The sequence below is a fragment of the Nicotiana attenuata genome, unplaced genomic scaffold, assembly GCF_001879085.1.
Source record: "Nicotiana attenuata strain UT unplaced genomic scaffold, NIATTr2, whole genome shotgun sequence".
In the NCBI taxonomy this organism is placed as follows: Eukaryota; Viridiplantae; Streptophyta; class Magnoliopsida; order Solanales; family Solanaceae; genus Nicotiana; species Nicotiana attenuata.
This window is the reverse complement of record NW_017671802.1, coordinates 102,852-129,273: the sequence shown is the minus strand read 5'-3', so window position 1 is coordinate 129,273 and position 26,422 is coordinate 102,852. Positions and strand designations below refer to the sequence as shown.

Genomic DNA, 26,422 nt, shown 5'->3' with positions numbered 1-26,422 from the left:
GAGATTGTTGCTATTTTTCGACTGTTTTCGATTGGGTATTGTCCCATTGGCATATTGTGATGTATTCGCTCTGATTTTTGTTATATTCGACGTGCGTGGAGGCCGATTTGAGGGGCAAAGGCGTCGCGGGCTATAGATTTTGCCGGTTCGAGGTGAGTAATGATTGTAAATGATATCCTGACGGTTTGAAACCCCGGATTTGCACCCATAGTGCTATATTGAGGTGACTTGCACGCCAGATAGAGAGCGTGGGGTAGAGCACCGTTAGGGATTGTGACTTGGTCCGTCCCGGTTGTTGATTTTACCGCGTATTTCGCTATGACTTGTTGGTTTTCACTAGGACTTGGGCTTATTGCCATATTTGGGGCTTATTGCCGACTGTTTGAACTCCCTATGAGCTATCATCACTGTTTTCCTCACTATTTGAAATATTATTTGAACTCAGTCCATTGTCATTACACTGTTTCATGAACTCAGCTATATTTTTACTCAACCTAGAGTTTTAACTGATATTTGAACTACTATTTGAGCTGAGCATTATTGTTTCTTTACTGATGCCCGAGGGGCTTATGATTATTTTTGGACTGATTGAGGCCGAGGGCCATATGTGAGGATATGCTGAGTGATGTGAGGAGGCTTTCAGGCCTCGAGTGTATTGTGAGGAGGCTTTCAGGCCTCGAGTGTATTGTGAGAAGGCTTTCAGGCCTCATGTTGATATGTACAGGCTTTCAGGCCTTATGATGATATAGCGCTTGGGCTGTAGGAGCCCCTCCGGAGTCTGCACACCAACAATGAGCGCGGGTACCCATCTAGAGCGGTTAAATTTTAGACAGTGGTAACAATGACATTGTCATACGCGTTTTGGTCAGGTAACAATGACTGACCAGTCAGGTAACAATGACTGACCAATGGTAACAATGGCACTGTAATACGCGTTTTGGTCAGATAACAATGGCTGACCGGTCAGGTAATAATGACTGACTAGTAACGAAATTCATGCCCGAGGGGCGAACTTTTATGTGCTCATCTTGCATACTTATCTGCATTTTTACCTGCTATGCTGTGGTATTTGTGCCCGAAGGGCGGATTTTCTGTGCTAATCAGCACTAACTATTTTGAATAGCTTTCATAATTATTGAAAGGACCATTTTCAAAAGAGATTTGAACTGAGCCGAAACCTTTCTAAAGAGTTCTCTGATTTCACTGTTTTCTCGGAAATTGTACCCGGCTTTTGTACAGCCCATTGGTTGCTTTACGTGATTTCTTGCTGCTCAGTTATTATTTACTTCTATTACTCACTGAGTTGGAGTACTCACTTTACTCCCTGCACCTCGCGTGCAGATACAGGTATTATACACCCGGTAGCGGGTTTTGAGCTGGTTGAAGGTATTGCTATTGTAGCTGAGCAAGGTGACCACCAGCGTTCACGGCACCGGATTTTGTCTTCTGATTTCAGATTCTGTTTAGTATATTATTGGCCCTGTAGCAGTGTTCAGGCTTCCTTAGATGCTCGTGACTTGTGACACCCCGGTCGGGCTGTGTTGGGGTTGTAAATATTGTTAATTAAAGTCATTTAGGCGTACCTTACTATTCATTTATGTTTACTTATTTTGAAAGAGTTTACTTGGGTTAGTTGGCTGGCCTTGTCTTCACGAGAGGCGCCATCACGCCCAGTGCGGGTTTCGGGTCGTGACACACCGCCATGGGTATGTTGTTTGGATCGGGTTGCACGCTGCAACAGTATGATGATGATTACAGTCCCTTATATTCTATTCTGTGTGTTTTGTTTCCACTTCTGCGAAAAGTTCATATTAGCTATGTGAGTGGAGTAGGCCCCTCCAGAACTCGTCTTTCTTATGCATCTCGTTCGAGTTGGGAGCCTATTGTCACATTGTGGCATCATATGAGGCTTTCGGTCATGTTTGGGGTGGCTTTTTGCCTGAGCAGTTCGTACTGGGTACGACGAGGTTATTGGATCTAGGATCAGTGCAATAGGACTGCATGAAGTATATTAAAGAGCGAAGATCATTATTTGGGTTCCGAATAAGGTGATGTTCTTGTCAGGAGTTTAGCCTCAATGATTTGTTGACTTGGCAGTTGGTTATGAATTTCTACGCGTCTCCTCCGCCGTGGCAGTATTGTAAGAATTGGGATGAGACTTATATATATCATGAGGTGCGTTGTGAGCATCAGATTCGGAGGATGTTGGTTATTATGATCAGAGAATGTTATTATGGTCCTGTGAATGATGTGGTGCATGGTGAGAATTCAGCAAAGGTATGCAGTCATGTTCTGGTACCTCGTGTAGTGATCGATACGGTGTTCATATATTGGAAGCAGGCCTGACGGAGAATTCCGGATGTTAGATTTGGGTTCTAAGCTTATTTGTTTGAATAAAAGAGAATATCTTCAGATTCGATCGAGTTATGTGCTCAACTAAGTTGCGGTAGCACGGGTAGGTGCTCAAGGTGTTAAATAGTGATTTCGGACAACTCCGGTGCAGTTCTCAGCACGTTCGAGGACGAACGTATGTTTAAGTGGGAGAGAATGTAACGACCCGACCGGTCGTTTTGAGCTCCAGCGCTTCGTTCAGCGGTTTGAAGACCTAAGTAGCTTCAGTTCGGGTATTATCACTTGTACGTGTGGTCGGAATTGAGTTCCAGGAAGTTCGGAGTGGGTTTGGAGAGAGAATTCTCATTTCGGAAGCCTTAAGTTGAAAGAATTGACTGAGATTGGATTTTTGAGTAAACGACCTCGGAATCGGGATTCGATGGTTCCAGCAGGTTCGTATGATGATTTCGGACTTGGGCGTATGTCCGGATCGGGTTTTGGAAGACCCGGGAATGTTTCGGCACCTATTGTAGAGGTTAGCATTTTTTGAAGAATTTCATTAGTTTGGGTTGAAGTGCATCTCAGTGTAATCAATGTCCGTTTGGGATTTCGAGTCTGGGAATAGCTACGTACGGTGATTCTGGTGTTGGGAGCGCGATCGGAAGTGAATTCGGAGATCCGTGGGTTATTTTGGAGTCATTTGGCTAAAGATAGAAATTTTAAGGTTTTTGGGAAGTTTGACCGAGAGTTGACTTTTTGATATCGGTGTCGGATTCCGATTCTGGAAGTTGGAGTAGGTCCGTAATGTCGAATATGACTTGTGTGCAAAATTGAGGTCAATCAGACGTGATTTGATAGGTTTAAACACTGAAAGTAGAAGTTTGAAATCTTAAAGTTCATTAAGCTTGAATTGGAGTGCGATTCATAGTTTTAGCGTTGTTTGATGTGATTTGAGGCTTCGAGCAAGTCCGTGTTATGTTTTTATACTTGTGCGGGTGTTTGGTTTGGAGCCCCGGGGGCTCGGTTGAGTTTCGGAGTAGCTTCGGAGTGTTTGGTAAAGGAGTTGGATTTCTGGTTCTGGTATGATCGCATTTGCGAGGAATTGGTCGCAAATGCGACCATCGCATTTGCGAAGGAAGGCTCGCATTTGGGAACCTGGGGCTGCTGAGGGGAGATCACATTTGCGAGGGGGTCATCGCTTTTGCGATGCAGTCCTCTTCGCATTTGCGAGGATATTGTCACAAATGCAACCATCGCAAATGCGAGCCAGAGGTGGCAAATGCGACTTCTGCATCTAGTGCAGTGGCTTTTTATTCCGAGACTTAGCTCATTTCCCTCATTTCCCACTTGGTCTTAGGCGATTTTTGAGATTATTTGAGAAAGGGTTCCACCATCATCAAGAGGTAAGTGATTTCTTATAGTTATGGGTTAAATACAAGGATTATATATGGATTTCAATGTGTAGAATTGTAGAAATTTAGGGATTTTGAAGAAAAACCTAGAAATTGAGATTTTTGGATTTTGACCACAATTTTGGACATGGAATTGAGAATAAATTATATATTTGAGTTTGTGAGGTCATAGGTAAACCTTATCTTCGAAAAATTTCGGAATCTGGGCACGTGGGCCCGCGGGCAATTTTGTGAATTTTTGTTCGGGGTTAGGAATTGTTATAAGTTGGACCATAATGAGTAATTGAACATATATTAATGTGTTTACATGATTATTGGCTAGTGTTGGAGTATTTCGCATCGATTTGAGTCTTCGGAAGGGCATGGAATGCCGGTTATGGAACTTCGGAGCGAGGTGAGTCTCCTTTCTAACCTTGTAAGAGGGAATTGTCCCCATAGGTGAATTAATTGAATATGTGCTGCTAATTATGGGGGCTACGTACGCACGAGGTCACGAGAGTCCGTGCGTAGCTACTGTTATGCTTATGTCCGGGTAGTCTAGGACCCAAAAGCATGCTTACTTGTAATAAATGTAACCTTATTGATAGTTTAAATTGCTTAAATCATATCAAAGTGGCAAATGATTTTTCAAAAGAGTTAAACTTCATTTTCATGACTTGTAAAAAGGTAAATTTACACCTCCTTGAATAATTGTTTCCTTGATGAATGTCTTGATTGACTGTTTGAATATGTGTTTCTATGTGTACCTGTGTCGCATGTATGATTCGCGAGCAGGGTGATTGTTTATTTATATTTGACCGCGTCGCATGTATGATTCGCGAGCAGGGTAATAGATGCATCTATGGTTCGCGGCATTCGACCCTCTGGTAGTGCACAGTATATATATTGTTGGATTGGGCCGTACGACCTCGGCATGATTTGCGCTTGCTTGTTATGCTTGCCCTGAAATTTATTGAAGTTGATATTGTTTCTTCCCAGCTTGAGAATAAATGTATAAATGATCAAAAGGAATTTGGGAATTTCCTATAAAAGAAAGAATGGTTTACTTGCTTCATTCTACCGAATGACAATCACGTTTATAAAAATCCTCAATTTATTATATTATTGGTGTATTATTATTGGACCACTATTAAGTGTCGAAGTCGATATCTCGTCTCTACTTCTTCGAGATTAGACGGGATACTTACTGAGTACATGTTGTTTTCGTACTCATGCTACACTTGCTGTGCATTTTGTTGCACAGGCATATATAATTCCAGTGGCCTATTGGGCGTAGCAGCATGGATGATACGGAGACTAGGTGAGATGCAGTTCCCGAGGCGACCCGCAGCCAGTATAGTCTCTTTCAGCGTATTGTATTTACTTTCTGTCCAATTTGTATTCCGAACAGTTATTGTACTTTATTCAATCTCTTAGTAATTGCTCATGCACTTGTGACACCGGGTTTTGGGATGTTTATGGGATTATTTAATATTAAGTTTGTTAAAGACCTAAATATCTATTCAGTGAAATTCATTACTTATTGTTTAATGTATAAAAGAAACGACTTTGAAGTTATTAAAACAAGAAATTACAAGTAAATTGGTGTTGGCTTGCCTGACAGTGTTGTCCGGCACCATCATGACCCTTAGTGGATTTTGGTCGTGACACGGATGGTCCCATAGGATCAGTAGTAAAATATGGGACTTGGGCGTATGCCCAGAACCGAATTCTGAGGTCCTAGCCCGAAAAAAGAATTTTTAAAGAAAATTGTTTGATGGAAAATATAAAGGGTTTCTGAAATGAAATGGTGCGTGTTCTTGATGGTATCGGGCACGTATGTTGGTTCCGGAGCCCGGTACAGGTTTAAAATAATAAATAAGTCGAACCTGTGAAATTTGGTAAGAATCGGAGTTGATTTGGTATAAATTGGACCTTCAGTTGAGAAAATGGAAATTTCAATGTTCTTAAGGAATTTCATGAATTTGAGGTTGAATTCGTAGTTGTTGACGTTATTTTGATGATTTGATTGCACGGGCAAGTCCGTATGATGTTTTTAGACTAGCGTGCATGTTTGGTTTGGAGCCCTGAGGGCTCGGGTGAGTTTTGCATAGGCCACAGAGTGAATTTGGACTTAGGAAAATTTCAGCTGGCATCTAGTATTTTTGCCCAGGCCTATGATCTCGAAATTGCGACATCAGGCTTCGCATTTGCGAAGCGGTCAGGCTTGGGAAATGCGACCAAAGTGTCACAATTGCTAACCAAGCCTGGATAGGCCCTCATCGCAATTGCGACCTCAGGGCTGGGAAATGCGAACTCCCTTCATCGCAAATGCGACTATTCCTTCGCACATGCGAAAATGACAAGACTTCAAAGGGTTTGCGAACCCCTGGTCGCAATTGCGGCATCTGAGACCAGTTAAGTCGGATTTTGACGGTATTCTTCTTCATTTTACAACTTTTTCAAAACCTAAACTCCTAAGGGCGATTTTTCCAAGAGCAAGATCTTCACTAACTCATAGGTAAACAATTTCTAACTTATTTTCTTCAATTAATAACATCTTTTTACATGATTTCACTTCAAAATCTAGGGTTTTTCATGGAAAATTGGGTGTTTTTTGGTAGAAGTTAGGATTTTCAAATTTTGGGGATTTGGACCTCAATTTGAGGTCCGATTTCAAAACTAATTGCATATTTGAGTTCGTGAGTGAATGGGTTATCGGGTTTTGGTTCGAACTTCGGGATTTGACCATGCGGGCCCAAGGTCAGGTTTTGACTTTTTGCGGAAATCATTGGGAAATCTATTTCATGCATTAGATTTGGTTTATTTAGCATTTATTGATGTTATTAAGTAAATTATGACTAGATACAAGCGAATTGGAAGTGGAACCGAGAGGTAAAGCGATAATTGAGGCTTAATCTTGTCCGTGGATTTGAGGTAAGTGTTTGGCTTAACCTTAGCTTGAGGAAATAGGAGTTGTGGTCTTATTTGCTATGTGTTAGTATGAGTATGACGTATAGGTGTGGTGACGAGTATCTATATCAATCATGCCCGTGAGTCTTATATCAATATGTTTGTGGTCTTATTAATCTTGCTCAAATTGATGATCATTAATGTGGAACAAAGCCTATGAAAGTTTCCTGGTAATTGACTATTGCTGAGTATTGGCTCAAGTTGAGTTTCATATTGTTAAGTAATTGTTGAAAACGAGATTGGTTATAGCTGAATCTCTTGCCGGGGTGTTATTGTTGACATTGTTGATTCCCTTGCCGGGATGTTATTGTTGATATTGTTGATTCCCTTGCCGGGACGTTTTGTTTCTATTGTTTGGGTGAGGAAGAGTGTAAAGCACGAAGGGTGATGCCGTGCATGATATTGTGAGTGAGTGCAATGCACGAAGGGTGATGCCGTGCCGATATTATGAGTGTTAATGCACGAAGGGTGATGTCGTGCCATGATTTGAGAGTTAGTGCACGAAGGGTGATGCCGTGCCGATATTGTGAGGAATAATGCACGAAGGGTGATGCCGTTCCGATATTGTGAGGAATAATGCACGAAGGGTGATGCCGTGCCATGATTATGAGAGGTAATGCACAAAGGGTGATGCTGTGCCGTTTCTTTTGATTCATATGGTGAGGACGAGAGTAAAAGCATGAAGGGTCATGTCGTGCACGTGTTACCGTTTCATTATTCTTGTTGATATAGATATGATGTTCATTATGCGTCCTTATAGGTTTATTGTTAGAATCTGATATTCCCCGCAGCATGTCCCGTTCCCACCTTATTCTATTGATTTTTGTTATTATGTTTCTATTTGTATATGATTTAACTGCACAGGTATATATGATTGTCGTGTCCTAGCCTCGTCACTACTTCGCCGAGGTTAGGCTCGACACTTACTCAGTACATGGGGTCGGTTGTACTGATGCTACACATTGCACTCTTTCGTGCAGATTTCTGTACCGGACCCGGTGAGTAGCTGAGGTAGCTGCCTTCAGTCCAGGGAGACCAAGGTAGAACTGCTGGCGTCCGTAGAGCCTAAAGTCCTCCTTTCCTGTTTAGCTTTCTGCTGTCACTTTTTATTCCGAGAATAGTTGTACCTTTCTTTTTGGACCAGTATTTGTAGAAATTCGTAGATGTTCGTGAATTTGTGACACCAGATTCGTGGGTAGACATGTATTGGAGTTTTTTATTTTTAACTCTTCCGCGCTTTTCATTTGTTTAGCTATAGTTAAAGTTTATTATTGTTGGGTTGATTGTTAATGTGTAGAACCTTAATAGTTGGCTTTCCTAGCTTTCACGAGTAGGCGCCATCACGACTCTTGAGGGTGGGGAATCCGGGTCGTGACAAGTTGGTATCAGAGCACTAGGTTGCCTAGGTCTCACAATTCACGAACAAGCTAGGTAGAGTCTGAGGGATCGGTATGGAGACGTCTGTGCTTACCCCCTAGAGACTACAGAGTTTAGGAATAACTTCACATTTATTCTTTTCCATCGTGCGATTTGACTTCTCAATGCTAATTGAACTTCTACTTTATTCTTTCACAGATGGCGAGAACACGTGCTTCTTCATCTGCTGATCAGCTGCCCGAGCCCCCAGTGGCAACTCCTACGAGGGGCAGAGGACGAGGCCGAGGTCGTGCTAGGGGTCGAGGTAGGGGCAGGGCTCAGCCCAGAGCAGCAGCACCAGCGGCGGAGCCTCGGGTAGAGTTTGAGGAGGAGGCTCCAGCCCAGACCGCTCCAGCAGGGCCAGCTCAGGTCCTAGAGGGGTTCATCGCTACCCCGGTACTCCAGGATGCTCTGGTGCGTCTAGTGGGCCTTATATAGAGTGTCGCCCAGGCAGGCTTACTTCCTTTAGCACTAGCCGTCTCTCGGGCTGGGGGAGGAGCACAGACTCCCGCTACTCGCACTCCGGAGCAGATGGCTCCTCAGTTTCAGACTCCAGCAGCTCAGCCAGTTAGAGTAGTTCAGCCGGGTGTGATAGCTTAGACCGGTGATGGAGCAACTATGTCTGCTGATGCTTTGTGGAGGTTAGATAAGTTCACCAAACTATTCACTACTACTTATGGTGGTACATCTTCAGCGGATCCACAGAACTATTTGGACAGCTATCACGAGGTTCTTCGGAACATTGGGATAGTGGAGACCAATGGGGTCAACTTTGCTGCTTTTCGTCTGTCAGGTTCCGCCAAGACTTGGTGGAGGGATTATTGTTTGGCTAGGCCACCTGGGTCACCGGCTTTGACTTGGGGTCAGTTCTCTCAGCTATTTTTGGAGAAGTTTCTTCCTATCACTCAGAGGGAGGACTATCGGAGGCAGTTCGAGCGTCTCCAGTAGGGTTGTATGACCGTCACTCAGTACGAGACCAGATTTATTGCCTTGGCCAGTCATACTCTTATTTTACTTCCCGCTGAGAGAGAGAGAGTGAGGAGGTTTATTGAGGGACTAGCTTAGCCTATTCGATTGCAGATGGCTAAGGAGATAGGGAGCGAGATTTCTTTTCAGGATGCGGCCAATGTGGCCCGGCGCGTTGAGATGGTTCTATCACAGTGGAGTGGTCAAGGGTCTAACAAGAGGCCTCGTCATTTGGGGAGATTCAGTGGTGCCTCGTCTGGAGGCAGGGATTCTTTTAGTAGGGGCCATCCTGCCAAGCCATTTCATTCAGCACTTCAGGCTTCTCATGGTGCTCCAAGTGGTCGTGGTTCTCATATGCAGTATTCGGATCAGCTACCCTACAGTGCATCACCAGCTCCTATCGTGCACCTCCGCTCCAGAGTTTTCAGGGTGGTTACTCAGGCCGTCAGGGTCAGTTTCAAGGTCAGCAGTCTCAGTAGCCAAGGACTTGTTATACTTGTGGCGATCCGAGGCACATTGCTAGACTTTGCCCTCAAGCCTCGAGGAGTTCTCAACATCAGGGTTTTCGTGCTATGGTTCAGGTACCGGGTGATCCACAGCCCACTCGGCCAGCTAGAGGTAGGGGTTAGGCAGCTAGAGGTGGAGGTCGAGGTGTTAGAGGTGGAGGTCAGGCCGTTAGAGGTGGAGGTCGGGCCACTACAGGTGGAGACCAGCCAGCAGGAGGCCGTCCCGGGGATGTAGTTCAGGGTGGTAAGGCCCAACCCCGATGTTATGCTTTCCCAGCCAGGCCTGAGGCTAAGGCATCCGATGCCGTTATCACAGGTACGGTTTCAGTTTGCAGTAGAGATGCATCAGTTCTGTTTGATCAAGGGTCTACATCCTCCTACGTGTCATCTTATTTTTCTACGTATTTGGTTGTGCCTCGTGATTCCTTGAGTGCTCCTGTATATGTTTCCGCACCGGTGGGTGATTCCATTGTTGTAGATCGTGTCTATCGCTCGTGTGTGGTTATTATTGGGGGTCTTGAGAGCCGTGTAGATCTCTTACTTCTGGATATGGTTGATTTTGATGTCATATTGGGGATGGATTGGATGTCACCTTATCATGCCATATTGGATTGTCACGCCAAGACCGTGACCTTAGCCTTGTCGGTGTTGCCTCGATTGGAGTGGAGGGGGATTCCTGGTCATTCTACTAGTAGGGTCATTTCTTATATGAAGGCTTGTCGTATGGTCGAGAAGGTGTGTTTGGCTTACTTGGCATATGTGCGTGATTCTAGTGCTGAGGTTCCTTCTATGGGTTCCGTGTCAGTTGTTCGTGAGTTTTCAGAGGTGTTTCCTGCAGACATGCCAGGGATGCCACCCGACAGGGATATCGACTTTTGCATTTATTTGGCTCCGGGCACTCAGCCCATTTTTATTCCACCATATCGTATGGTCCCGCCAGAGTTGAAGGAGTTGAAAGAACAGTTGTAGGACTTGCTTGATAAGGGCTTCCTTAGACCTAGTGTCTCACCTTGGGGTGCGCCGGTGTTGTTTGTTAAGAAGAATAATGGATCGATGAGAATCTTTATTGATTATCGACAGTTGAACAAGGTCACCATCAAGAACAAGTATCCATTGCCGAGGATTGATGATTTGTTTGACCAGCTTCAGGGTGCCAAAGTGTTTTCGAAGATCGATTTGAGATCTGGCTACCATCAGTTGAGGATTAGGGCATCTGATGTCCCTAAGACAGCTTTTCCCACTCGGTACGGGCATTACGAGTTTTTAGTGATGTCATTTGGGTTGACAAATGCCCCAGCAGCATTCATGGATTTGATGCACCGAGTATTCAGGCATTATTTAGACTCCTTCGTGATTGTCTTCATTGATGATATTTTGATCTACTCCCGCAGCCAAGAGGAGCACGAGCGGCATCTTCGAGTCGTTCTTCAGACTCTGAGAGACAGTTAGTTGCATGCTAAGTTTTTGAAGTGTGAGTTTTGGTTGAATTCAGTGCATTCTTGGCCACGTCGTATCAGCAGAGGGTATTCAGGTGGATCAGAAGAAGATAGAGGCAGTCAAGAACTGGCCTCGACCCACATCAGCTATAGAGATCCGGAGTTTCTTGGGTTTGGCGGGTTATTACCGTCGGTTTGTGGAGGGGTTTTCATCTATAGAAGCCCCGATGACTAGGTTGACCCGAAAGGGTGCCCAGTTTAGGTGATCAGACGAGTGTGAGGGGAGCTTCCAAAAGCTCAAGACAGCTTTGGCTACGGCGCCGGTGTTGGTATTGCCTACGGGTTCAGGGCCATATACAGTGTATTGTGACGCATCTCGTATTGGACTTGGTGCGGTGTTGATGTAGAATGGCAAGGTTATTGTATATGCTTCGTGGCAGTTGAAGATTCACGAGAAGAATTACCCAATTAATGATTTGGAGCTAGCAGTCATTGTCCACGCACTGAAGATTTGGAGGCATTATTTATATGGCATGTCATGTGAGATGTTCACGGATCAGAAGAGTTTGCAATACTTGTTCAAGCAGAATGAGCTAAATTTAAGGCAGAGGAGGTGGTTGGAGCTTTTGAAAGACTATGATATCACCATCTTGTATCATCTGGGGAAGGCGAATGTAGTGGCTGATGCTTTGAGTAGGAAGTCAGTCAGTATGGGAAGTCTTGCGTGTATTCTGGTCGCTGAGAGACCGCTTGCTTTGGATGTGCAGGCTTTAGCCAATCAGTTTGTGAGGTTGGATGTTTCTGAGCCCAGCCGTGTGCTAGCTTGCACAGACGCTCGTTCTTCATTATTTGATCGTATCCGTGATTGGCAGTATGATGATCCTCATTTTCTTGTCCTTAGGGACACAGTGCGGCACGGGGTGCCAAGCAGGTTACAGTTGGTGATGATGGAGTGTTGAGGATGCAGGGTCGAGTTTGTGTGCCTAATGTAGATGGACTTCGAGAGTTGATTCTAGAGGAGGCCCATAGTTCCCGGTATTCTGTTCATCCGGGCGCCGCTAAGATGTATCAGGACTTGCGGCAGCATTATTGGTTGAGGATGATGAAGAAGGATATTGTTGCGTATGTAGCTCGATGTTTAAATTGTCAACAGGTAAAGTACGAGCATCAGAGACCTGGTGGTCTGTTCCAGAAGATTGAGATTTCCGAGTGGAAGTGGAAGCGTATCACTATGGACTTTGTTGTTGGACTCCCACGGACTCAGAGGAAGTTCGACGCAATGTGGGTTATTGTGGATAGGCTGACTAAGTCAGCGCATTTTATTCCTGTGGCAATTTCCTATTCTTCTGAGCGATTGGCAGAGATTTATATCCGGGAGATTGTTCGTCTTCATGGTGTGCCCGTGTCTATTATTTCTGACTGAGGTACGCAGTTTACCTCGCATTTCTGGAGGGCAGTTCAGTGTGAGATGGGTATTCGGGTCGAGTTGAGCACAGCATTTCATCCTCAGACGGACGGACAGTCCGAGCGTACAATTCAAATTTTGGAGGATATGCTCCGAGCATGTGTTATTGACTTTGGAGGTTCATCGGATCAGTTCTTGCCGTTAGCGGAGTTTGCCTACAACAACAGCTATCAGTCGAGCATCCAGATGGCCTCCTATGAGGCATTATATAGTAGACGGTGTCGATCGCCAGTTGGGTGGTTTGAGCCGGGAGAGGCTCGGTTGTTGGGTACGGATTTGGTACAGGATGCCTTGGACAAGGTTAAGATCATTCAGGATAGGCTTCGTACAGCTCAGTCCAGGGAAAAGAGTTATGCCGACCGCAAGGTTCGTGATGTGGCATTCATGGTCGGAGAGCGAGTGTTGCTTCGGGTGTCGCCCATGAAGGGAGTGATGAGGTTTGGGAAGAAGGGCAAGCTAAGCCCTAGATTCATTGGTCCATTTGAGATTCTCGATCGAGTGGGAGAGGTGGCTTATAGACTTACGTTGCCACCGAGTTTATCAGTAGTGCATGCAGTATTTTATGTGTCCATGCTTCGGAAGTATCACGGCGATCCATCCCACGTGTTAGACTTCAGCACTGTCTAGTTGGACAAGGACTTGACCTATGAGGAGGAGCCGGTAGCCATTCTAGACCGGCAGGTTTGTCAGTTGAGATCGAAGATTTTCCCTTCAATTCGTTTGCAGTGGGGAGGTCAGCCTGTTGAGGCAGCGACCTGGGAGTCCGAGTCCAATATGCGGAGCCGTTATCCTCATCTTTTCACCGACTCAGGTACTTTGATATGTCTGTTCGAGGACGAACGGTTGTTTTAGAGGTGGAGAATGTGATGACCCTAAAGTTCATCTCTTGTTTAGAAGTCAAAACTGTGTTCCGAGGCCTTAAAACCCTCTTTTTGTCTCACCTCGATTTGCATGCACAGTCCGGGCGCGTTTTCGGAAAGCTTTTATGTGAAATTTAAGAAAAATAATGAATTTGGCCTTTTAAATTGATTAAAGTTGATTTTGGTCAACATTATTGGTAAACGAACCTGGACCCTTGATCGGACGGTCCCGTAGGATCCGTAGTAAAATATGGGACTTGGGCGTATGCCCGGAATCAAATTCCGAGGTCCCTAGCCCGAAAAAAGAATTTTTAAAGAAAATTATTTGTTGGAAAATATAAAGGCTTTTTGAAATGAAATGATGTGTGTTCTTGATGGTATCGGGCCCGTATGTTGGTTCCGGAGCCCGGTACAAGTTTAAAATAATAAATAAGTCGAATCTGTGAAATTTGGTAAGAATTGGAGTTGATTTGGTATAAATCGGACCTTTAGTTGAGAAAATGGAAATTTAAATGTTCTTAAGGAATTTCATAAATTTGAGGTTGAATTCGTAGTTGTTGATGTTATTTTGATGATTTGATCACACGAGCAAATCCGTATGATATTTTTAGACTTGCGTGCATGTTTGGTTTGGAGCCCCGAGGGCTCGGGTGAGTTTTGGATAGGCCATGGAGTGAATTGGACTTAGGAAAATTTCAGCTGGCATCTGGTATTTTTGCCCAGGCCTCTGATCTCGCAATTGCGAGATTAGGCTTCGCATTTGCGAAGCGGTCAGGCTTGGGAAATGCGACCAAAGTGTCGCAAATGCGAACCAAGCCTGGGCAGGCCCTCATCGCAATTGCGACCTCAAGGCTGGGAAATGCGAACTCCCTTCATTGCAAATGCGACTATTCCTTCGCAAATGCGAAGATGACAGGATTTCAAAGGGTTCGCAATTGCAAAACCCTGGTCGCAATTGCGACATCTGAGACCTGTTAAGTGGGATTTTGATGGGATTCTTCTTCATTTTACAATTTTTTTTAAAACCTAAACTCCTAAGGGCTATTTTCTCAAGAGCAAGTTCTTCTCTAACTCATAGGTAAATAATTTCTAACTTATTTTCTTCAATCTATAACATCTTTTTACATGATTTCACTTCAAAATCTAGGGTTTTTCATGGGAAATTGGGTATTTTTGGGTAGAAGTTAGGATTTTCAAATTTTGGGGATTTGGACCTCAATTTGAGGTCCGATTTCAAAACTAATTGCATATTTGAGTTCGTGAGTGAATGGGTGATCGGGTTTTGGTTCGAACTTCGGATTTTGACCAAGGGGGCCCGGGGTCGGGTTTTGACTTTTTGGGGAAATCACTGGGAAATCTATTTTCATGCATTAGATTTGGTTTATTTAGCATTTGTTGATGTTATTAAGTAAATTATGACTAGATACAAGCGAATTGGAAGTGGAACTGAGAGGTAAAGCGGTAATTGAGGCTTAATCTTGTCCGTGCATTCGAGGTAAGTGTTTGGCTTAACCTTAGCTTGAGGGAATAGGATTTGTGGTCTTATTTGCTATGTGTTAGTAATGAGTATGACGTATAGGTGTGGTGACGAGTATCTATACGTTGGTGTCAATCATGCCTGTGAGTCTTATATCATTATGTTTGTGGTCTTATTATGTATCGATCTTGCTCAAATTGATGATCATTAATGTGGAACAAAGCCTATGAAAGTTTCCTGGTAATTGACTATTGTTGAGTATTGGCTCAAGTTGAGTTTCATATTGTTAAGTAATTGTTGAAAACGAGATTGGTTATAGCTGAATCCCTTGCCGGGGTGTTATTGTTGATATTGTTGATTCCCTTGCCGGGATGTTATTGTTGATATTGTTGATTCCTTTGCCGGAACGTTTTGTTTCTATTGTTGGGTGAGGAAGAGTGTAAGGCACAAAGGGTGATGTCGTGCATGATATTGTAAGTGAATGTAATGTACGAAGGGTGATGCCGTGCCGATATTATGAGTGTTAATGCACGAAGGGTGATGTCGTGCCATGATTTGAGAGTTAATGCACGAAGGGTAGGTTGCCGTGCCGATATTGTAAGGAATAATGCACGAAGGTGATGACGTGCCATGATTATGAGAGGTAATGCACGAAGGGTGATGTCATGCCGTTTCTGTTGATTCATATGGTGAGGACGAGTGTAAAAGCACGAAGAGTGATGCCGTGCACGTGTTACCGTTTCATTATTCTTGTTGATATAGATATGGTGTTCATTATGCTTCCTTATTGATGCTTCCTTATTGGTTTATTGTTAGAATCTGATATTCCCCGCAGCATGTCCCCTTCCCACCTTATTTTGTTGATTTCTGTTATTATGTTTCTATTTGTATATGATTTAACAACACAGGTATATATGATTGTCGTGTCCTAGCCTCGTCACTACTTTGTCGAGGTTAGGCTCGACACTTACTCAGTACATGGGGTCGGTTGTACTGATACTACACTCTACACTCTTTTGTGCAGATTTCGATACCGGACCCGGTGAGTAGCTGAGGTAGCTGCCTTCAGTCCAGGGAGACCAAGGTAGATCTGTTGGCGTTCGCAAAGCCTAAAGTCTCCCTTCCCTGTTTAGCTTTCTGCTTTCTCTTTTCATTCCGTGAACAGTTGTACCTTTCTTGTCAGACCAGTATTTGTAGAAATTCGTAGATGTTCGTGAATTTATGACACCGGATTCGTGGGTAGACATGTATTGGAGTATTTTATTTTTAACTCTTCCGCGCTTTTCATTTGTTTAGCTATAGTTACTGTTTATTATTGTTAGGTTGTAGAACCTTAATAGTTGGCTTGCCTAGCTTTCACGAGTAGCCGCCATCACAACTCCCGAGGGTGAGGAATCCGGATCGTGACACTGACGGGCTGAGTATATGTGATAATTTACACATATACGTTACTGGGATCTTGAGATCGTAGCCAACTTCGTGCACAATGTCGAAGCCAGGACAAGGGCGACCATACAATCTCTCGCACACGGTTCACTCTAATGGATATATCCAAGGCTTATTTAGCAGTTAGCATCATCCTTATGGGAAAAGACCCAACGAAACATACCTCATTTAAGCATATTTAAAAAATGAAAGGTACAATCTTTTTTTTTTCCTTTTCAGAATGATAGATACATCGATATAGTGCATTAGCATGTAAAGAACTGACATTAAAACCCGTATGATTATTATAGCACTTCGGATTGTTAAACAAAACTACTTTGGCAGCATGCCAAAGACACCCAATTACAAATTTATGACACAAGAAAAGCTTACAGGAAAGGAAAGTACAAATGGACTATAAGTCTCTGGTGCATACAAGATTACCGCCTGTGAAATGATCAATTCACCTGTAGCTTCGGTAATTAGGAGTATACATGCAACTCTCAGCATACTTCACCAAATTTGCAGGTCGAGGGAGACGTGTTGCCACACCTGGGGTACAATTGATCCAATTCATAAACCAAATTGTTTATTGTTATGTTAAACAAAACAAGAAAAAAGGAAAAGAAATATACTCACCAAGTTCATATGCTTTAGTAGCAACGCTAGCAGCTATGTGAGCTGAGATCTTTCTGATATCAGCAAAAGGAGGGTATATCATTCCCTTTGCAAAATGTTCCTCAGTTACTTGAGCAGCCAAAGCTTCCGCTGTTTCATAGAAATTATGAATTAGTTCTTAAACATGCTGTTTGCCTCATAGTAGTGCTGAAATGTTATGGCACCGAATTGAGAAGATATGAAGACTTCAGCTAAAGAACCCCTGACAGAAAATCATCACTTTGTTGTACTTACAAGCTGCTAAAAGCATGTCATCATGCACGCGGATTGTACCAGACATGACCAACCCAAAACCAAATCCAGGGAATATGTAACAGTTGTTTGCCTGTAGCGCAAGGAGAGAATAAAATCAGGAACCATTCCATTTTGAACTGACTATAACACAGAAAGCATATGCATGAACAAAACCTGGCCAGGAATGTTGAGTTTGCCATTATATTCAAAAGAAGGGAATGGACTTCCACTGGCAAAAACAGCGCGACCCTTTCAAAAAAGAAATTGACAAGCCAGTCAGCGCCATGAATGTAGCTAAATCGAGCACAACTATAACTGGATACAAATTGCCTCTCATTGATACTTCATACCTCACTCCAAGTATAAGCTTCTTCAGCTGTACATTCAGCTTGTGAGGTTGGGTTTGAGAGAGCCATAATAAGAGGTCTCTGGAAATTATTTATTGTCCTGTTAGCTCAAGAAATAAAAAATAAAAAAATTTTGCTGGTGAAAAGAGATGAAGCAGGTAAATGGATTACCTCATTAGTGGAGGCCATGGCCTCAATAACTTCCTTTGTAAATGTTCTTCCAACTCCAGATGTCCCAATTAAGACGGTTGGCTTAATGGCCTATATAAGTTTTGAAGCAAGGAGAGTTAACAAATCATTGAAAACGAGTTTTCAAGATGGAAATCCACAGTGGGGATGTCATCACACCTTAACAGCATCTAGGAGATTGTTAACAGGTTCATGTTCATGAGCCCAAGGCTTCTTGAAGGATTGAAGTGTTTCCTTGCGACCACTAACAATAAGACCCTGTACATGATCACTCAGTTAGCCGGATTATGTACATAGAAGAACCGATTTCCACATCTATGACAAATAAAATATAAGATGAAAACTGAAGAAGGACTAGCTCTTCAGATACTGATCATAGATTGTATATTTTTCTACCTTTGAATCCACAAGCCAGATCTTTTTTCGTGTCTCCTCCACGGGATATTTTGTCTGCAGGCAACAATATAGAAATTTATTACGTGCAATTTATTGAACTTGAAAAAATCTTCGTTCTACAGTCTGTACAAATAACCCAATCTGGTACCTTCTTTGAAATTTCAAGTGCTATGAGTTCTGCAATACCAGTCCCAGCCTGCAATCATGAAGAGATTATAATGACTGCAAATTAACGTAGCTCCCATTTGGCTTTGAGATCCTTTTTAATAGTTCACGATACATGCATTGCAACTTTGACAGTTAAACAAGCAGAACCAGAATGCAATTATGATGACACGCACATCTTAATTTCCTTTGGGTAAAGTTGATAAGAAAAGGAGTTGAAAGAGATTTAAAGATTATCATGTAAAACATAAATAACTTTAATCTAAAAGGAGCCTGAAGCATTGAATAAGAGGGGTGTAGCGGAAAGCTGTTCCCCTTTAAATCATCATGGAACCTGTTACCAGTTGAAAACATTTTTTACACCATTTAGTTTGTAAATCTTGTTCAGCGAAAACAACCCAAATAGAAGGCACGACGAATTTTTTCAAAAGATAGAAACTAACTTCTCCTGCTCCGAGGAACAAGAATGTATGATCAGCTAATGAGCCTCCAAGTAGCTTAAGGGATGCAATAAGCCCCGCAAGCACCACAGAAGCTGTCCCCTGCAATAGTAGGATCAATGATCAGAAATGAACATAACAACTTTATGAGAATAGCCATGCGACATATAGCATACCTGTATATCATCATTGAAGACCAAATGAGTGGTACCATATTTAGCCAACAGCTCAAAAGCGTTGTGGTTTGCAAAATCTTCAAACTGAGGATAAAATTATAAACTTCAGGTTCAGGCTTTACATGGCAAAAAGGTGATGAATCATTCATGATGCAGTGTTGGATAAGTTTCAAATTATTTACCTGTACGAGAATTTTTTCACCATAATTTTGCTTTACAGCTGACATGAACTCATGTAGGAAGTCATAGTATTCCTGAAAGGAGGGGAAAGATTGTAGCAAAAGCTGCTTCAGTAAAAATTCAGAGTTATATGTACTTGGTAATCTACAAAGGCTAACGGGTGATAATCTGGAGTGGTGCTCAGTTCACCTGCCCAGTTGCTCTCTTTTGTCTGAGACCAATGTAGAATTCATCATTCAGTAACTGCTCATTATTTGTGCCAACGTCAATGGTTATTGGCAAGCACTGCACATTCAAGCAAATTGGATGACTGCACATGTTCATGGATAAGATGGCACAGAATCAAGGATATGATAATATACCGCTGAAGGTCTGACTCCTCCAAGTGCAGTATACAGAGCCAACTTCCCAACTGGTATACCCATTCCCTGTGACGTTTTATAATGAATGTCATGTGAGGATTACATAGTGGGAAAGGAAAAAGAAAAGGGAGGGGGGAGGAGGTAGTTGGGCAAAACAAAAGGACTTAAATAAAATGAGGGTATCACCTGGCAGCCGAGGTCCCCAAGTCCCAAAATTCTTTCTCCATCAGTCACAACAATAACCTGTATTGATCTTTCAGGCCAGTTCTTCAATACCTCAAGGATCCTTCCCCTGCAAACAAATTATTCATATTTCAGTTGAATTTACTTTCATGTGGAAGCAGTAAATACAACCTTAACCCGCAAATTCCATACTTTTCTTTCAAGCTGATGTATAAACCCTGAGGACGCTTAAAAATGCTTCCATACTTTTGGCACGCCTCACCAACAGTTGGAGTGTAGACAATTGGAAGTAACTCTTCTACATTATCGATAAGAAGCTTGTAAAACAACCTTTCATTTCTTTCCTGCAAATTACAACGAGAAAAGTAGAGGGAACAGTAAGCAAGAAGGGCAGGGAAATAAGAGTGAAGTGAAGATAGCTGGTATTGGCCATAGAACTATACTTCCTTTCCTGGTTTCAGATGAAAATTAGAACAACACACATTTCAAATGATACCTCTAATTCCATCATCGCGACATATTTGTGCAGAGGGACATCATACTGGCGAAGAGACTGCATAATTTTTTTCTCCTATTTGACATAACACAAGACATTATTAACGTCTCTAGAGACACATATATCTCAAATTTGAGGCTTTAGTAACTAAATCTACCTGAAGCTCCTGGGTGGAAATCACAGGAGGCAGAAGGCCTCGCAAGTAATGAGCATCTCTTTCTCTCTCAGTGAAGGCAAGCCCTTTGTTGTAACGTGGGTCCCTCAACAAGTTGTAGCCACTGGTATTACAAGTCAAACGGGTAAACACACATTCAGATTTACAGCGGCACTTTAACGATCAGTAAACACAACCGTTCACATAATTCAGAAAATAACCTTCCTGCATATTGCAAGTCTTACTAATTCAAGAAGATCTTGTCACCAGTTCATCTAGAGTAAATCAAATTGCGGAAAGACTCATGGATGTTAAGATGTTATTTGAATATGAAAAGGAGCTAAAGTACATATCTAAAAGATACTTTGCTTGACAGCATAATATCTATCTACATATTCAGGAAAACCACTAAGCACAAAATATATAACTTAACCTCAGCAAATTTTCAAGTAAAATATAGTCTTTCTAACATTAGAAACAAACATATAAACCGGACAAGTAGCAATCCAGCACAAATGATCAACAGAGAGAACAAACTTGCATCATAATCGAAGATCAATAGCATCTGAAGAACTAAAAAAAACAGAGAATGAATTACCATAAAATAGGAGTAATAAATTAATAATGAGTCAAATTAAAGCCAGTGACTGAACATTCCGGAGTTGCCTCAAAAAAAAAAAAATGAAGCAACAAAAGAATGATGAAACTCGAAGTGGAAAGTATCAGAGAGAGTTCAGTTCAAATGTTAGATTGAGTACCTAGAAACGGCGATAGTCCAGGGAGTGATAAGCTGGTCCTCGGTGGCGCAATCCTCACCGTAGACATCCTCGACACCACCCGCCGGTGTTGCTCTCGGTGACAGGTCAAGCACCGATTCTCCTCCCCTCTGCTCCTTCAACGCGCTCTCCATGATTTTCTCTTTTACTTTTCTTCTTTCACAATTCACACAAATAGTAATACACTCGCACCTTCTGCAACGCTTTCAACTAGTGCCACCTATATACGCACAACTACCGCTGTGTGAAACAGTATATCCTTCTAGAAGACTAATTCTTACTTTTAGCAATAGTCAAATGTCAAATTGCAATTAGCTTGACCCTACCTTCTATATTGAACCGTATATATGTGGAACTTTTGACCGTTGACGACTCGAACGTATCATTTTCAACATTCAACATAATTTGGAATAATACTCTTGAATATGTTAAATAGTTATTGTTACATACTAGTATATACTCTCTCTTCCAGACTTGCATCGTCTAATTTTCTAATTGTCTATTTGAATTCAAATAAAATAAAATAGAATTTTATCTTTTCAAATAACTGTGTCATATAATGTGAAACAAAACATAGTAGTATATAGGGGTGTTCACGGTTCGGTTTGGCCGGTTTTTGATTAAAACCAAAACCAAACCAATTTAATCGGTTTTTAAAATTTTAAAACCAAAACCAAACCAAATTACATACAAACTATCGGTTTGGTTGTTGTTGGTTTGGTTCGATTTTTCGGTTCCTAGTAAGCTAATGATAAGTCGATTATAGTAAAATGACACTAGACAACAATCTGAAAATAATTTGCTAAATTTATGCTTTTTTATATATTTATTTCGGAACTGAAAGTTTATTTACCTGTTTATACGAAAAAAATGAACAAAAAAAAAACTAAAAGTTTACTTTCTCAAGCTTTAGCTACTATAGTCTTGCAATTTGAGCTTGCTTTCTTTACTCTTGTCGTAGATTTTTTTTTTCTAACTCTTTTATTAGGAAAAAGTATGTGTGTAGGTTAGAGAATTAGATTCTCTTAAAGAAAAGAAAATTGGCCGATTCCTATTCTTTTGGGCTTAGGCAATCTTTTAAAATATAAGTAGGATAAATCAAAATTCAAAATAATAATTAAAATGCATAAAGTATTTAAAATTATTTTACGAAAAGATATTAATAATTATTCATCTTTTTATATAATTAATCGGTTCGGTTCGGTTTTTTTGGTTTTTTATAATAGAACCAAAACCAAACCAAATATTATCGGTTTTTAAAATTTAAAACCAAAACCAATCCAAATCAAGAAAAATATCGGTTTGGTTCGGTTTTCGGTTTGGATCGGTTTTCTGTCAAACCGTGAACAACCCTAGTAGTATATATCTATATGTATACGGGTGTGTCTTTTATTACGGCTGAGTTGGTTGCCCGCAAGGTTGACTAACCTGGTTGGATGGCTGGTTTCCCCTTCTCACTAGCAGCCTTTGTATTGATCAAATCTGATCGCTAACGGTCAAGCTGACGGACATCCCGTCCAAGCGGCGAGGCAGCGAAAGACGACATGGCCTATTCCATATCCCTCCCTCACGATATCCGTCGAGTCAGAAGAAACAACATTCAGGGGACGACAAAGGCAAACGTAGTGTGAAAGAGCGTCAGACCAAGTACATAGTAAAGGGTCCATGACTATATATAGTAGAGTAAAAACCTTCGGTAAGGGGGTTTTTTTTTTTTTTGACTTCTCTCTCTCCATTTTTCTCTCCTCTGTAATCTTCATAGTGAAAAGAAGAACGAAACAATCTCCAAGAAAATATGTAAAATGTTCTCCTCCATTAACTAATGAGAGCGACAATGGAAAGTTTACATAAGATTGGTTACCTCTATCTCATCTTATGTATTATTTTTTCAATTAGTTTATTGATTTGGAGTTTATCATGTTTGACTAAGATTTACCCCTTCATCTTCTTTAATTGATTTATTCAAAAAGGTTCCAATATCTTTTGGGTCAAACAATTTGGCGCCGTCTGTGGGGATTTCTTAGTGGAATTTCCTAATCTCTTCCAGATCAAAAACCGGAAACACGATTACCCACCAAAAAGAGAGTTAAGGCAAAGCCAAACCCATGCAGGGCAAAGGCGAAACATAGAAGGGGAAAGAGAGCTGAATACATTCACCGAGTTTAAAAATCATCGCCCTGTTAACCGTCGAAATGCCAGACAAAACGAGCAACGTTACAAACCCACTCTCATTCACCGACTCATCAGATGGGGGTAAGGAAAATATCACTTTGACTCACCTCTTGCTCTTTGCTCAAGCAGGAACACAAGCGCCGCGCGGGCGAGCGAGCAAAGAAACATCTCAATCGGAGAATCAGAAACTACTACAAAACGACCGAAATATTGCCCACCAATAACATCTCCAGATCGGAAAGCAAAAACCAAACAAGGAAACTCCAATGTGTGCACAAACAAACGTAAGCGAAATGGCAACGTTTCGTACTCTCTGACATTACACTCTCTGATGCAAACAATATCAATCGAACTGGGACTCCCCCAGAGGATACCTGATTCTCTACAAACTGGGACTGACGACAGATTAATATTTCGACAAGTTCGAAGTAACACCCTTTAAGGCCAAGGGCCTTCCAAAAAAGAAGAGTCCGACCTCGATCGGACAAACAACAGGTTAATATTTCAACAAGTTCGAAATAACACCCTTTCAGGCCAAGGGCCTTCGCCAAAAAAGAAGAGTCCGACCTCGATCGGACAAACGACAGGTTAATATTTCGGCAAGTTCGAAATAACACCATTAAAGGCCAAGGGCCTTCGCCAAAAAAGAAGAGTCCGACCTCGATCGGACAAACAATAGGTTAATATTTCAACAAGTTCGAAGTAACACCCTTTAAGGCCAAGGGCCTTCGCCAAAAAAGAAGAGTCCGACCTCGATCAGACAAACGAAAGGTTAATATTTTGACAAGTTCGAAATAACACCCTTTAAGGCCAAGGGCCTTCGCCAAAAAACAAAAGTCCGACCTCGATCGGACAAATGACAGGTTAATATTTCGACAAGTTCGAAATAACACCCTTTAAGGCCAAGGGCCTTCGCCAAAAAAGAAGAGTCCGACCTCGATCGGACAAACGACAGGTTAATATTTCGACACGTTCGAAACAACACCCGTTAAGGCCAAGGGCCTTTGCCAAAAAAAAAAAAGAGAGTCCGACCTCGATCGGACAAGAGACAGGCCAATACTTCGACAAGCTCGAAATAACACCCTTAAAGGCCAAGGGCCTTCGCCAAAAAGAAGAGTCCGACCTCGATCGGACAACGGCAGGTCAATATTTCGACAAAAGTTCGAAATCACACCCTCGAGGCCAAGAGCCATCGCCAAAGAGAAAGTTTGAAATATTCCTAAGGCCAAGGGCCGTCAGAAAATAGAAAAGGAAGGAAAGACTGGGACTCACAACGGGATAACGCTTCGATATAAGCCCAAAAGTAACACCCCCACGGCTAAGGTCGTTTTAAAAGGAAAAAGAAGAAAAAAAATTCGATACCATTCGGACTATGATGGGGTAGCATCTCAACACATTCGAAAGCTCCATCCCGCCAACGAAATCCATCATCAAGATCCAATTCAATCCGAATAGAATTGAAGTCCCAAAGAGTTAGGGAACTCGTCATGCGGGAATCTACTTCGCACCGAAGTCATGAAAAGCAAAAACAGAGAAAAAGTACAAGGCATATAACAATGAAAAATTCCTCTTTATAAAAAGTCACTGCGCAAACAGTCACAGATTACATACGGCTTGAATCAATAGTCTAAAAAAAAGAAAGGAGAAACAAACGACAACAAAAAAAGGGGAAGACAGAAAACAGAAAAAGACAGCTATCTTTTTACTCAGCGTCATCATCGCCAACCTCTTCACCACCATCTCCAGGAAATCCTCCCTCGGCATCCATGCCCTATTCAGCTTCCGGCGTCACTGAGTCATAACCACAATTGACACGAGCCTCTCGCGCCTTCGCCCGCGCTTCTTCATATGCGGCCTCGGTAATATTGCCCGCCTCCCACAAACTCTTGTATATATCCCGCTGGGCTTCAGCATGAACCCAAAGCTCGTGCAAGTGACGAGGAACAGCGGCGGAGGAAGACTCGATTTGAGCCAACAGTCGCTCCTTTTTGGCCTCTAGAGCTTCGACCCGATCTCCCAAAACCGATGCTTCCCGGTCGATCTCACTAAAGCGCTCCTCAAGCCTCGCCTCCATTAGCGTGGCCGTCGCCCTTTCCAATTCCTGCTCGGATTGGAGGACGCGGATGGTGTTCTCGAGGGCCGCCTCCCTTGTCGAAGCCGAGGACCAGGCACTCTCGATGCTCTCCAACCCGGCAACCTTTCTCTCCAAATCGCCAATTTTCCCATCCACTCCGCACTCATCGCCTCGACCTTGATAAGATTCTGATCCATTTTGGACTGCATCGACCTCAGCTTCCCCTTAAGATACTCACACTCTGCAGCAACCCCTTTGCCCAACTCAAGCTCTTCGTCCTTTGCACGAAGTTGCTCCTCGAGTGCACTCTTACTACGAATAGCCTGCATCAATTCCTGATCCCTCTTCTCCAACTCCTCTCCAAGAGACCGATCACCAGGGTTCGCCTTTAGCCGCTCGTGCATCTCGCGACACTTGTTGCGATAGCGTCGATACTTCTCCAACATCTTCAAGAAAATCTTGGCCCCAATGTCGGCCCTGCGAATACTCTCTATTTCCACCATATACGTCTGAAAAACGAGAAGATGGGTTAAAACCATATCACCAAGAAAAAAGAGAGAAATATGAAAGGAAAATTGTAACGTACTCTCAAGCCCATAGCGGCCACTTCATGCATCAAGTCAATATCGGGAACGTCCAGAAGAGCCGCATTCTCGGTAGCGGAACACAAAATGTCGAATTGCGACACCAGATCCTCCGTGTCCCCCAGGAGATTAATATCCGATGAGATTTCAAGAACACGGGACGGACCTCCCGCATGAACCACTGAGTGGGTAAGACCCTCTTTAAACATCCTAACATCATCAGGATCGAGGTCCAACTCGGATTCATAGTCATCGACCATGATGTCCTTTCCCCTTTCAGCAGCTGAGGAGGAAGAACGACCAGGTATGGAGGAAAAGGGCACGTTTGAAATCACAACGGCGGCCTCAAGAATCTGGCCCCCCGTCACGGCAGGTTGCTGATCAATGACAGTGGTAGAAATCTCCGTCAATGGGGCAGATACGACGGCTGGCTCCGCATCTACGGGCAGAGTGGTATCAACCCCCGCCCCAAATCCCATTAAGGGAGAGTCGTCCAGATGTATTACAGTTGGAGGTATTGTCTCGAACTCCACTCGCCGCCTCTTGGACGGCCCCTCTCCTTCCTCAGCA

The 26,422-nt window shown here is 42.7% G+C and overlaps 1 protein-coding gene across 1 annotated transcript; it reads right to left on the bottom strand.

Moving 5' to 3' along the window:
- Positions 1-16,495: 16,495 nt before the first annotated feature.
- On the bottom strand, positions 16,496-21,253 carry LOC109210316 (NADP-dependent malic enzyme-like). The gene is made up of 19 exons (XM_019373718.1): positions 21,005-21,253; positions 20,250-20,370; positions 20,093-20,167; positions 19,789-19,940; positions 19,600-19,705; positions 19,414-19,479; positions 19,241-19,336; positions 19,054-19,125; positions 18,872-18,955; positions 18,699-18,797; positions 18,239-18,286; positions 18,091-18,144; positions 17,854-17,952; positions 17,677-17,766; positions 17,509-17,586; positions 17,333-17,407; positions 17,159-17,249; positions 16,886-17,014; positions 16,496-16,798 (listed from the first exon to the last, which is right to left on the bottom strand). The coding sequence occupies exons 1-19, from the start codon at positions 21,154-21,156 to the stop codon at positions 16,710-16,712; spliced, it is 1,776 nt and encodes a 591-aa protein (XP_019229263.1). The 5' UTR covers positions 21,157-21,253; the 3' UTR covers positions 16,496-16,709.
- Between the last annotated feature and the right edge of the window lie 5,169 nt (positions 21,254-26,422).